Below are 14,774 nucleotides of genomic sequence, written 5' to 3' on the forward strand. Positions count from 1 at the left end.
AGATGTCCAAGGCCATTATAAAATTAACCGTGAACGTTACGAATGAATTCTGGTTGTGCTTAATGACCTCGGACCTATTTTGTTGGAACATAACTGTATGATACTGCTCCAGCAAAGTGCTCAAGACACACATTCATCAAAACCATAAATTAAAATAAATAAATAAATAAAAAACAATTACAGTGTGACAATACAGAACAAATTACATCGCATTGATGCACTAATTCGCCTTCCAGTCCGAAAAATAAGGTACTCATTTTCGAGCCGCTTAATATTCATTCTATGAAAAAGGCCGGAAACAACAAATATTGTTTTTAAATTTTCTTTTTAATATTTAAAATGAACAAAAACAACAAAACATTTGTTTTTAGAAAAACATTTAAAATTAAGTCGTAAATAAATATTTGTTTTTTAGTATTAAAAAGCAGAATAAATTTCTGTTGTAATTGATGAAAGCAGACTATTTTTGTAATAAGACAAAATAAAATATTTGCAAACTTGCTTTTGCTTTGAGAACTGGTGAAACAGTTCAACGTCCAACTTTTTCCTAAGCAGTTATTGCTTCTAATGCACATTTACAACAAAAATGTTGAGTAATACAACTTTAAATAACGTGATTCATCCTCATGTGTAAAAGCCGATTTTTCGACTAAGTACAAAAACAATCAGTGATTAGTCATCTATCAAAGTAATCTCTACTGCGGCGTTTCCGTTCGTCTGCTTGGCTGTCGCGTGTTGGTTGGGCTCGCGTGCGGCTGGTTGTGATTGGGCGGGCTCGGGTGGGGGGTTCGGCTGCCGGGATTGGCGATGGGGCTGCGTAGGGTCGGTTGCCAACGGGCTAACGCTCACAAGGGATTTACATGATTACTGGGTTCCTGATCACAGTGCTTATTTGTGTACACGCTACCCCTCCCAATCACTTATCTTATATTCTCCTCCCACCCACCTCCCCTTCTTTTCCTGGTCAATAGGCCCCCCCCACATGGTGTCAATCGGAAATACATTTAGCTGACGATAGCACCAAGATATTGATAGTTAGTGTAGACATTCAATGTGTTTCTTGTTGTTGCTTTTCTTTCTTTTCTTCTGTTTCTTTTTTTTCTGTTCCCCCATAACCCCTTCCTGTTCGCTGCTTTGTCATAATAAATGAGTTATGTTGAATGATCACAATGGGAGTATGTCATACTCTCAATGTGAAACATTAAAACCGTTCAGACCAACCGGACACTTAGACTTCCATTCTCCGTGTCAAACAGCTGAACAGGACAGGTTTAAAAAAATAAATAAATAACAAAAATTTTAAAAAGTAATCTCTACTGGGAATTACTGACTTTTTGTTAGTGGGTATGTCACCTACCTTGACATAGACCATGGGCAGCGTCTGCTTGGCTCGGCTGTAATGTCTGGCCACTCTGTAGACTGTCTCAGGAACGTAATCCAAGACCAGATTCAGGTACACTTCATCTTTCTAAGAGTGAGAAACACAAATCATAACACTTATCATTAATCCACAAAGTATAATTGTGATTTACACATCACTGGAATGCACTCAAAGAAGCCAAATATGGTTATTGCTAGAGTTGTGACAAAAAAAAAAAAAAAAAACAATTCGGCCACTTGCCAAGCTGTGCATAGGCTATCTCGACGCTTTGAACGGGTTTTCCAAGACAATAACTGCTCACATAATAGTAGAGTATTATCTTTTTTTTTTTTTAAAACACATTGGGCACTCACGTAACAGGTGTTAGCAAGGAGGAAGTAGATGCTTGACTACAGATTGGACCATCTTCAAAATAAAAGCCTTTCCAAGTACAGGGATCCCTCGCTACTTCGCGCTTCAAACTTCACGTCCTCAGTCCATTGCGGATTTTTTTTTTTTTTTTAATGAAAAATACAGATGAGGTGTCCCGAGCTGATTGTGTCTTATGCTCGCTCCCTACCTCCCTGTCCCTGCTCTTTGTTTGTCAGAGAGTGAATTGGAGTTGCTTATTAAAGTAAACGATGATTGACAGACGGTTAAGCTTTGATCTAGCCAGAGACTCGACCTTCAAAGCGCCTCATGCGTCAATCATCATTTAACTTGTTAAACTGTTGCTGTGGCAACTTACTGTGTGTTAGTGGGCAGCTGGAGCGGATTTGAGTGGACACTGAATGAAGCATTTAATCCATCCATCGATCATCTGCGGCTTGCTCTGAGGTCTTTTAAATAGATTGAGTGTCTACTTTTGTTCTTGTTTGAAAATAATTCTGTGGGACAGTAACATGTTTAAAACTTATCATAATTATTACATTTAAAGTGCTTAAAAAAACATTTGTTTATATACATAAAAGTTTTTTTTTTTCATTATAATTTGGGTTGGTATGCGCTATTTCGCGGTTTTTCACTTATCGCGGCAGGTTCTGGTCCCTATTAACCGCGAAAAATGATGGAATACTGTACACTGTGGTCATGGTGAGTCATCCAAAGTCTTTCCAAAAAGCTATTCAAGTAGTCTAGTAGAAATTTCTTTAAAAAAAAATATATATATATATATATATATATATTTTTTTTTTTTTAAATATAGCAATATATCGCAAACCCCCCCCAAAATCTCAGCAATAGTTTTTTCTAGGGCTGTCAAACGATTAAAATTTTTAATCGAGTTAATTACAGCTTAAAAATTAATTAATCGTAATTAATCACAATTCAAACCATCTATAAAATATGCCTTACTTTTCTGTAAATTATTGTTAGAATGAAAAGATAAGACACAAGACGGATATGTACATTCAACATACGGGACATAAGTACTGTATTTGTTTATTATAACAATAAATCAACAAGATGGCATTAACATTATTAACATTTTCTTAAAGCGATCCATGGATAGAGACACTTGTAGTTCTTGAAAGATAAATGTTAGTACAAGTTATAGAAATTTTATATCAAAACCCCTCTTAATGTTTTCGTTTTGTTAACATTTTTAAAATTTTCATTCCAAAAATAAACTAGTAGCTCGCCATTGTTGATGTCAATAATTACACCATGCTCACTCATGGTACTAACCCATAAAATCAGTTGGACACAAGCGCCAGCAGAGCGCCAAACACCACAAAACAAGTAACAAGCGGACATTATACTGTATTGTCATTTTATTCTGTTTGCGCAGGGCACGTGTGTTAATTGCGTCAAATATTTTAACGTGATTAATTTTAAAAATTAATTACCGCCCGTTAACGCGATACTTTTGACAGCCCTAGTTTTTTCCCCAATATCGTTCAGGCCTAAATCAAAGTGTATCGCTTTGATTCCCTTTATTAAATTGTACACCTTCCAAACTAAATCCAATCGTAACCGTGACGACTCTAAAGATATTGTTTTTGTATTGAATCAAAACTCATCTATCCAGATACATACCGAATCGGCAATATGACAAAGATTCTCAGCCCTTGTTATTTCCCTCTGAAGGGCTCATGAGACGTCTTACCCTGATGAATAGAAGCACTTCAGTGTCCATGTAAATGACACTTTTTTCCCCCAAAACCCAAACTAATGGTCCATTGTGTGGCGTTTGCCCCCTCCAGGGTAGGAAACGCACACGTATGCGTCACAACATCCCGCCGTACAGCAGGAGCCGCAGACATTGATATCATTTCCTCCTTGGAGGAGTTCAGGCTTGCGCACATTCTATTCTAGAGCGCGCTGACCCTGAAGGGACAGGGGAGCGACTCAATTATTCTGGGACGGCTTCCGTTTCCTTTTGCTTCTGAATGGAGTTTGAATTTTTCCAAGCTTAAGCTGTCAATGATCATGCAGTAGATGTCGACCCTGTGTGACTGGGAATTCCGCTTGTTAAAAGACAAATCTGGAGTCTCTGTCAACCCATTTCACTCTCGCTGTGGATTGTAGATCCTACAATTAATAAGCAAAAAAAAATCTATTAAATATATCTACAGCTATTTTGATAGTCAATGAATCATTCATTTAGAACGCAGGTGTCAAAGGCTACGTCTACACTTGGACGGATAATGGCCTTAAACGTGTAATTAGTTAGACTATACAGCATGTCGGCTACACTAACGTACCTCTTGTCCGGATACGTTCTTGCACGGAGAAGGTAGGCGGAAATATTACCCACCGCTTAATAGAGGTGGGAATCACCTAACGATTCGATTACGATTCAGAGGCTACGATTCGATTATAAATCAATTATTGATGACACCCCCCCACCGCTATTAGCTGCTTTTAATGTTTTGTACATTCGTTACAAAAACTGTAAATTAAAAAAAAAAAAAAAAAAAAGACTCACAGGCTTAAATAAACAACTATTTCAGTATCAAGTTAACAGTTAAAAACAATAAATAATATACTCAAATCCCCATTCTGTATCAGCAGCTTTAACCCTTGGGCGTTATTTTATCTTGACTAAATTCTTGTGATTTTGTCCAAAAAATGGCTTTTCCTTTGAAGTGTGATAACTAAGTCATTTCTGAATATTTTTTCACTTTCAGCCACTCAAAATGTTCAGTGGCGTCAGACCTATCTACACATATAAAGTTTTTAATTTTTTTTAATTTTTCAATGCCCCCTATGGACAATAATAGCAGCATTATCCGAATAGCAAAACTAACTATGCTGTATATATATAAAAAACAAAAGTCTAATTTGAATATTCCATATCACATAGTTAGAGGCTTGAATAAGTCGTTAAGTCATAACAACTGATTTTTTTATGCATGCCCAGTTTTTACACATTTGCAGTTTTCTCATTTACACTAAACTCTTGTGATTTTGTCCAAAAAATGGCTTTTCTTTTGAAGTGTGATAACTAAGTCATTTCTGAATATTTTTTCACTTTCAACCACTCAAAATGTTCAGTGGCATCAGACCTATCTACACATATAAGGTTTTTTATTTTTTTATTTTTTTCAATGCCCCCTATGGACAATAATAGCAGCATTATCTGAATAGCAAAACTAACTATGCTGTATACAGTGCTGCTCAAAAGTTTGTGAACCCCCTCAACATTTTGGAATTTTCTATTATTTCAACCTGATTTCCTAATCAATCAATTCAGTAGTTTTTTTTTTGTTTTTTTAACAGTTGTGTTATCGAGACTAAATTAAAAAGAGTTTTCATCAACTGATGTAGGTGCAAAATTGAACTGTTTGGTCACAACCAAAACCGCCATGTCTGGCGAAAAGTCAACACTGCATACCACCAAAAGAACCTTCTCCCAACAGTGAAGCATGGAGGTGGGAATGTCAAGATCTGGGCTTGCTTTTCATCCTCAGGACCTGGACAACTCCACATAGTCCAGGGAATCATGAATTCTGAGGAATATTGTCAAATCCTAGAACATAACCTGACGCCATCTGTTTTGAAGTTAAAGCTTGGCAGAAGGTGGATCATGCAACATGATAATGATCCAAAGCATTCCAGCAATACAACCAAGGAATGGCTGAAAAAGAAGATTCGTGTTCTGGACTGGCCCAGTCAAAGTCCTGACCTAAATCCCATTGAAATGCTGTGGCGGGACCTGAAGCGAGCAGTTCATGCCAGACGCCCATCAAACCTCTCTCAACTGACTGCGTTCTGCAAGGAAGAATGGGCAAAAATCCCCCAAAGTAGATGTGAGAGGCTGATTAGTCACTACAGAAACCGTTTGGTTGAGGTAATCTCTGCAAAAGGAGGCGCAATATCCTATTAACTGAAGGGGTTCACATACTTTTGCACACATGATATCTGAGTTTTTCTTAAATCAACCACTTTTGTTAAATAAAGAATGACAATATAACTATTTCTTTTGTTTCAGTCCATTATTTGGAATGTCAGTATTGTGGATTTGGGTATAACTTAACATTTAATAAGGTTATTTTAGTTTTTTTTACAAAAAATCTGACCATCGCTGTGGGGTTCACAAACTTTCGAGCAGCACTGTATATAAAAAAAACAAAAGTCTAATTTGAATATTCCATATCACATAGTTAGAGGCTTGAATAAGTCGTTAAGTCATAACAACCGATTTTTTTATGCGTGCCCAGTTTTTACACATTTGCAGTTTTCTCATTTACACTAAACTCTTGTGATTTTGTCCAAAAAATGGCTTTTCCTTTGAAGTGTGATAACTAAGTCATTTCTGAATATTTTTTCACTTTCAACCACTCAAAATCTTCAGTGGCATCAGACCTATCTACACATATATAGTTTTTTATTTTTTTTATTTTTCAATGACCCCTATGGACAATAATAGCAGCATTATCCGAATAGCAAAACTAACTATGCTGTATATATATAAAAAACAAAAGTCTAATTTGAATATTCCATATCACAGTTAGAGGCTTGAATAAGTCGTTAAGTCATAACAACCGATTTTTTTATGCATGCCCAGTTTTTACACATTTGCAGTTTTCTCATTTACACTAAACTCTTGTGATTTTGTCCAAAAAATGGCTTTTCCTTTGAAGTGTGATAACTAAGTCATTTCTGCATATTTTTTCACTTTCAACCACTCAAAATGTTCAGTGGCATCAGACCTATCTACACATATATAGTTTTTTTTATTTTTTAATGCCCCCTATGGACAATAATAGCAGCATTATCCGAATAGCAAAACTAACTATGCTGTATATATATAAAAAACAAAAGTCTAATTTGAATATTCCATATCACATAGTTAGAGGCTTGAATAAGTCCACAAGTCGTAACAACCAATTTTTTTATGCACACCCACTTTTTACACAATTGCAGTTTTCTCATTTACATTCAACTCTTGTGATTTTGTCCAAAAAATGGCTTTTCCTTTGAAGTGTGATAACTAAGTTATTTCTGAATATTTTTTCCACTTTCAACCACTCACAATGTTCAGTGGCATCAGACCTATCTAAACATATAGTTTTTTTGTTTTTTGTTTTGGCCCCCTATGGACAATAATAGCAGCATTATCCTAATAGTAAAACTAACTATGCTATATAGGCTATATATAAATCAAACTAAAATATTTTATATTACATAATTACATCATTGGATAAGTAAAAGTAGTAACAGTAGATTTTTTTTTTTAAGAACAAGACTGTGACAACGTGACAATAACTGATTTGATGATAGAATTTATGTTAACAATTTTACAAAACATACATACAATATAACAGTTAACATAATAACAATATACACAATTCATGATGTGCACTTTGAGATTTGTTGTTCAAATGTAAAGTGCGTTATAAATAAAATGTATTATTATTTATTATTATATTCGAAGCCCGAAGTGGCTTTGTGCAAAGGCCACATTGTTTGCGCTTGGACGGGGGTCCAGCTCGCTGCTCAACCAAGCCTTCGGCAGAAGGTGGTGGTTCCCGTTTTAGGACTTCTGGGCGAATTAGAGCCTTGCCAAGTTCCTCAAGAAATAGTCGGCGCTTGTAGCTTTTCTTCACGTTCCACTCAGGGTAGATCTCCGTGAACAGCACAAACGAGGGTAGATCTCCGTGAACAGCACAAACGCGCTGCATGACGAAATGTCCGGCATGTGAAAAAACTCACACATTGGCCACCTGAGTGCGCGCCGGCGGCAGGAGTATGTGCCACAGGCCTGCAAAGCACAAGCGCACACAACAATAACAGCTTTGATCTTTGATCAGCTTTTACAAGACAAACCTTGATATGCAAAACATTTGCTTACTCACTCTCGTCATTACCTCGATCGCCGTCATTTTCGTCATGCGCCTCAACGTGGTCATGTCCGTGCCCCCGCCTTCTGCTCCCCGCTTTCATCTCATTATGTTGTCAACTATTTCCTAATCCTCGTCATCAAAGCCGTCCTCCTCCGGCATCGAAAGTCCGGAAGAATTTGTTCAATGTCTTCTGGGCTCTCCAAAGAAGCGTCCGAACAAAGGTCGTCGTCGTCGGAATCAGGATTTTCTAACACCATTCGAATCGTGTCCTGCGGTGAAATACTTCTCGCCGCCATCGATCACAGTTGTGTTGGAAGAAATGCAAAATGGTGATCCTCGCGAGAACAGAGACTCCCAAAATGCCCAGAACCAATGAGAGTAAAGAAATTCAAACACCCAACCAATAAGAGTTGAAATTCAAACGACAACAATAAACACGTGTTTTTTTGTTTTGGTTTTTTTGCATTTCCGGGAAGTACCTTTTTATTGTCTTGTGCAAACGTGCAAAATTGCAAATACGCATGCCCAAATAGACTGAAAGTGAGCTCAGACAACATTATCACCAATTTTTTTGTAAAGCCAACCATCTTTATTGCATTAATTTTTGACCGATCTAAAGCTAGCTTCGCAAGCAAATTCATGTATTGGCCTATGGCTCCATCTAGTGACTTCTGGGTGTCAACACAAAAAAAAATTTATCTGCATGTTTTTGACTCGCCAAAGAAGCGATTGCATCAATAATCACGGAAAATGCATTATAAAACATCAGGTTTACAGCATATTAAAAATCATGATTTATAATGGGAGTCAATGAGCCAAAAAAATGGCAAAATAACAAGAGTTTAGTGCAAATCTTCCCAGCCTGTTTGCAATAAGTTAGAAATTGCCTGATGGTGCCATTTCGAACTTCTACATGATTTAGTATCCTGCAGGAAATATCAGCTCCCTAGTGTATTTTTTCAAATGCTTTTTTTCCTTTTAAACACAGAAAAAAACGAAAAAAGCCAAAAAATGGACAAATAACACCCAGGGGTTAAACTACATTCAATTAATTTAATGTTGTGAATCAACCGTTAAAGTTGTTAAAATTGCTCCTGTTATTCCATAATTTCCCTTTCGTCTACTTTCGACATGTGAATGTTTTAAAACTATTTTAAAGATAGATTCAAGTCAATATTTTACCGATTTAGGAGTATTTTAGATAAAAAGTTAATTAGGTTCGCTTGGAAGGTTCGCTATAACAGCCTTGCAGGGAAGTCTACTGCTTTAAGATGGCAGCCGTTTACTAACGCCCGCATCTAGCTTTCTGTACCTGTGCTGCTAAAGCCACCGAGTCAATTTTGCATCTAGTCCTATATAAATAAGATATCTACCGTAACATTATGTGGACGTACTTTGTAGCAGTTGTCGGCAGCAGTCAGTATGTTGTTGTTTTTTTATCTCGAGGCATGAGTTGAGTTAGAGCCGTGAGTTGAGCATTGGCATTACCCGAGGGGCTGGGTAATGACAAGCATGATGTTTAGCTACTCTCGCTCCGTTCCTCATTGCGTCCCGAAGACTGCGTGGCGCGCTGAGTGTGTTTTACTTCCGCTTTACTTGACATATTTCAATAATCGGAATTTGGATGTTTGTGAATCGTTCTCGAATCTTCCACGGCCGAATCGTGAATAATCTAAGAATCGGAAATTTCGCACACCTCTACCGCTTAATATAGACGGCTGTCTTCATACAACAATTGAATACTAAGGTGACGTCAGGGAGCATGTCATCGCCATTTTTAGTGCAGCATGACATCATTGTAAACTATGGAGACCGACGATCAAGACTTGGAATTCCTGCTCTTTTCTTTAACACAGTCATTGTTCAAAATTTATCATCTAGAGTGTACGACAGGTGTCAGGAACCTATGTCTCGCGGATCATTTCTGGCTCTTCTGATGAGTGCATCTGCCTCTCAGCCAACCCGTAATTTTAAATGTGGTACCGCCGGCTTGCTCGACTTGAACGAGATGCGATGAGCTGATAATGCATTCACACATTTTTCTTTAACCTTCAAACGTACTCACGTACGTACGTCGCAATAATATGTTTCAATTCAGTGACCACTGGTGGTCCTTCAATCGCGTATTACACAGAAATGAGTGTTTAATTACAGAGATCGTATCCCGCGTTAAGTTGCCGAATCAGCCAGCAGCGGGGTTGGCCCCTCCCGACTCAATGGCGACCGAACTGGAGCATATAAAAAACGCGTAGGGGAAAATTAAACCCCGAAAAGTGAACTGCGTGGTACCCAAAGTCACAGAGGCGCTAGATCAGTGTCATTTTATAGACATTTCCTCATGTCAAAAGTGTCGCTACCTCGAGGAGTGCCACTGTTATGCACAAGCACTCCTGGTTGCGACTTCCAGGAAATATACGCAGCACCACACCATATGTTTCTATTTGTTATTTTCCAAGTGGTGAGTGCGCAACTGAGCATCGATTGGAACATTCCAAGTGACGATGTCAGGCTTTTGTTGTTGTTTTCTAAAGATTTATTTCAATTAAAACTCGGCGACTGCTCATAAAAGCCAGGCATGCCCTCCCTTTACTCTAGCTCCCGTGTTACTCACGAAAAAAACAGTGATCACAAAACGGAATTCCCGATTGCTGGTCTAAAAGGTGTAGTAATTTAGAAATTTCCCGCCGGCGAGTAATGAGTTTACGGTTCAGAGGGAAACCGCGCAGACGATGACGTAACACATGAGGGTGCTCATGTCTACGCATGCGTAGTTTGCGCAAATGCAGGCGTACCCTGTCGAACCGGGGGGGCCTTTAACGCACCTTAAACGTAGTGCAGACAGGTATAAAAATAGTCGGCAAAATACCCCGGAGAAAATTATCTGTCCTAGCGTAGACGTAGCCAAAGTCAAGGTCTAAGGGCCATATCCGACCTGCTACTTTTAATTAAAAAATTAAAGAGAATGTTTTTGTTTTTAAGTAATTTTAAAAATGGAAATAGAATCTATAAAAAGTAAATTTTTTTTTTTTTTTTTTTTACAAAAGCTAATAAAGTCTTTTCTCTTCCTTTTTAGATTTCAAAACATATTTCCCCTTGCATTTTCATAAAAACAAAAGTAAATAAAGATGACTGACACTCCCGGTTCACATACACCTAAAATTGCACAAATCCTTTTTTTTTTTTTTAAACCTCTTCACAGTAAATGTCTTATTTCATGAAAATAGAAAAACAATAAATTCAAAAATTAGAAAACACAAAAAATGTAACTTTTATTTTAAATAAATACTAAAAAGAAAGAAGTCATTATTTTTTAACTCTTTCAGTACCGTCAATTGCAAAAGACGTCCATTTTAACAGGGAGAGCCTGGCAACGACTAATTGCTGCTAGTCAAAATGGATTAAACGTCTACTGCCGTCAATAGAAGTGAAAGAGTTCAACTTGAAGGGGAAATTTCTCGGGTGAGCGTTTGTTCATTAACCATTTAGAAAATAATGTCTACCCCTCTAAATGGTAGCCAATGAACTCTCATTTTTCCATAGTCAATCTATTCATTATCTTGTTAAAAAAATGAATGAAAAAATGAATGAAATACTTCAATTTTTTAGTCCTTGATGGAAGCAGATGATTCCTTTTTTTTTATTTAAAATACGAAAAATGGAAAAATCAGATAACATAATTTTCAGATTTATAAAACACCATTCATTCACTGCCATTTACAGTAATAGACATCAAATTCATTTGAACTGGGATGGCTAGCATTGAGTGATCATGTTTCACTGCCATTGACGGTGACTGAAAATTATCCAATTTTACTGGGGGGCTGGCAACAATTGAACAGCGATCAGCCAACCGCCCCAGTAAAAATGGATTAAACATCTATCGCCGTCAGTAGCAGCCATGAAGTTAATGTGGGCAAGGAAAAGAAAAAAAAAGGCAACAAACTAAATATTCTGATTTCTCTAGTCCTTGAAATCGGTCATTATTCTACTGTCAAAATAATCCTTTGTGCCAACCCTATTTGTAGCCACCCATTGATAACATTAGCCACTACTAGAGAGCAGAGCCCACCTCCCACGAGTCCCCCACAAGCTATATTTAGCCTAGCAACAGCGATGACTCACTTCCTGCCTGGCTACAAAGCACTTCCTTGACTGGATCCCAATAGGTTTTAGCAATCCAGTGACCTGATTGGCCCACTTGAACTAAATAATTCAGATGCCAATTTGCTGGCGTAACTGCCACACACCTGAACAACAGACACAGCTGTTACCGAGCGTCACCATGTGATGTGTGAAATGGAAGGCGTCGACAACATCCCCATTGAAACTTGGTGGTGAGAGAAAGGAAAAATAAGGGGGAGGGTTATCCTTGAAACTCAGGTTTCTTCTGAAATGTGGATAAAATGTGGTAGGTGCTGGATATACCCCAGTCTCAGACTAGCGTAAACACGCAGATCATCATATTCTGCGGGGAAAAAAACAGTCCTTCTCTGGATCCGAGCTCATCTGAAAATGGACTAACGAAGTGAAAAAATTTGCTTGTTTGAAAAATCTACATATCTACTGTATTTATCAGACTAAGTTGCAGGGTTTTTTTCTTCATAGTTTGGCCGGGGGGTGCGACTTACACTCTGGAAATAACTTACGTGTGAAATTATTAACACATTATTATATCATTGATACTTTTTAGCATGTTCTTTATGCTATAGTTATCTGAATAACTCTTAATAGCTAAGTTACGTTTACATACAGGTAGACGTGCCGATTACGGGTTTCAAGGTATACATTGTAGGTCATTCCGTCCCTAAGGTATTAGCTATTTTTTATGTCCCAAAGAATGCATGCAGAAATCACTCACTTGCAGCTGCAAGGCTCAACCCTTCCCCACCTGGTTGTTGCTCAGTGTCCGTGAGTCAGCTGTGCTACACGTTGGCTGGAGGAGGTGAAACTCCTGAACTTTTTTTCCCCCACTGAAGAAATCGCTGGGAATACTTCGACTAGAGAAAAGTTACAGACAGCTGCGGCTTAGAGGAGGAGGGCCAACCAACATGTAAAACATGTTTGCTGAGGGTGGCTGCCGAGGAGGCAGTACCTCCAATTTGATTTCGCGTTTATACAAAATTAAAGGTTAGTAAACACAAGAGGCGTGCAAAATTTCCGATTCTTAGATTATTCGCAATTCGGCCGTGGAAGATTCGAGAACAATTCACAAACATCCAAATTCCAATTATTTAATTATTCCAGGTAAAGCGGAACTAAAACACAGTCAACGCCGTCTTCGGGTCACAATGATGAACGGACTGAGAGTAAATATCATCTTCAACTCATGCCGCTAGATTAAAAAAAAAAAAAAAAAACAATAATACCTGACTGCGGCAGACAGCCGCTACAAACAATGCCCAGTTGCTAGTTGCTACAAACATACGGCCGCATAACGCTACGGTAGATATCACATATCCTGTATATAGAAAAAGATGCGAAATGACAGACTTGCCGGCATCAGTAAACAGCCGCAATCTTAAAGCAGTAGACTTCTCTGGAAGGCTCTGTTGTAGTGAACCTAATTAACATTTTATCTAAAATACTCCTAAATCGGCAAAATCTTGACTTGAATCTATCTTTAAATGATGAAACAGTTTTTAAATTTTAACATGTCGAAAGTAGGCAGAAGGGAAATTATGGAATAACGGGAGCAATTTTAACAACATTAACGGTTGATTCACAACATTGAATTAATTGAATGTAGTTTAAAGCTGCTGATACAGAATGGGTCCTTGATTATTTTATTTACTGTTTTGAACTGTTTACTTGATACTGAAATACTAGTAGTTTGGTTTAGCCTGAGAGGATTTTTAAAATATTTTGGAACTAATGTACGAAACATTAAGAACGGCGGTGGGGGGCATCAATAACAGAATTGTAGCTTCTAAATCGTAATCATAATCGAATCATTAGGTGCCCAAAGATTCCCACCTCTCGTAAACACTGTCATGAACGTTTCCCACCAGGTACAAGAGCTTTAACTCTAGCGTGTTTAGTGTGTCTAGCGCTGGTAAAACGTGTTTTTTTTTCTCTCTGGTAACTGTCCGTTGAGAAAGACAGTGTGTGTATAATGTAAACATGATACGAGTCATACACACGTGCTTTTTATGGAAAATAATTGGATTATTTTCGTTTTGATGGTAATAATGTTGCGCAATGGCTGTGGGTTTAGGCTCACATAATGGACTGCATTTATTTTAATTTCATTTAGAATATTTTGTTGTTGTTGTTTTATTTATTTAAACTTAACATTACTTATGTTCCAATTTGCTAATATGTTTTGAGAAATAATCCTGTTCAATGGAAAAAAGTTTTTTTTTTTAAAACCCAGTTATCTCAAAGTAACACATTTTCGAGCTGTATTTGCAATACTGTGATACCGTGATATTTGGGCTTAAGGTCATACCGGCACATGCCGACATACAGGGCACGTTATTAGTTTGTCACTTTTGCATCATGTAACGTTACCAAATCGTACACTTATTCAGCCCATTGTTCTCTGTTGTATTTTTATTTTAAATTGTCTTTCAAGATGACATGTCTGTTGGAGTTTATCAAATTTTGGACTTTTTTTTGGCTGGTGCAACTTATACTCAGGTGAGACATATAGTCCGAAAAATACGGTAATCGTTCTGGGAAATCACAGACGTTGTGATTGATGCCTTGCAAAGATGACCATCCTTATTTTTATGAGTAAAATTTTTTTTCATGAACAATTCATTAACTCATTGGCTGCCATTTTGACCGGGAGGTCTGGCATCGATCATCAGCAGCCCCGGTCAAATTGGATTGAGCGCCTATCGCCGTCAATGGCACTGAAACGTAAGCATCCACAGCAAGACCTCCAAGTTTTAATGAATTGCATGTCTATCGTTGTCAATAGCAGGCAAAAAGTTAAAATGCATTGGAATCGGTGTTCCTACATGTATTAAAACCTTTAAACTAGTGTGTATCAACCAGACGGCATGGCATCAATTACGCAAGAAACCCTAAACACGTGTTCACGCAGGGTTCATACGCCTTTTTCAAGGACCAGTTCAAACATTTTCCCCAAGTATTTTCAAGATAATTCTTCAGCATAT

General features: G+C 37.7%; 1 protein-coding gene across 3 annotated transcripts in view; it reads right to left on the reverse strand.

The window, feature by feature from the left end:
• gsk3ba (glycogen synthase kinase 3 beta, genome duplicate a) overlaps positions 1-14,774 on the reverse strand; it is a 54,282-nt gene that overhangs the window by 16,841 nt on the left and 22,667 nt on the right. For all 3 annotated transcript variants that reach the window (XM_057851765.1, XM_057851764.1, XM_057851762.1), the window contains exon 4: positions 1,358-1,468. In XM_057851765.1, the coding sequence (XP_057707748.1) occupies positions 1,358-1,468 (111 nt within the window). The remainder of the gene's footprint in view (positions 1-1,357; positions 1,469-14,774) is intronic.

Source organism: Corythoichthys intestinalis, chromosome 12, assembly GCF_030265065.1.
Source record: "Corythoichthys intestinalis isolate RoL2023-P3 chromosome 12, ASM3026506v1, whole genome shotgun sequence".
Taxonomy (NCBI): Eukaryota; Metazoa; Chordata; class Actinopteri; order Syngnathiformes; family Syngnathidae; genus Corythoichthys; species Corythoichthys intestinalis.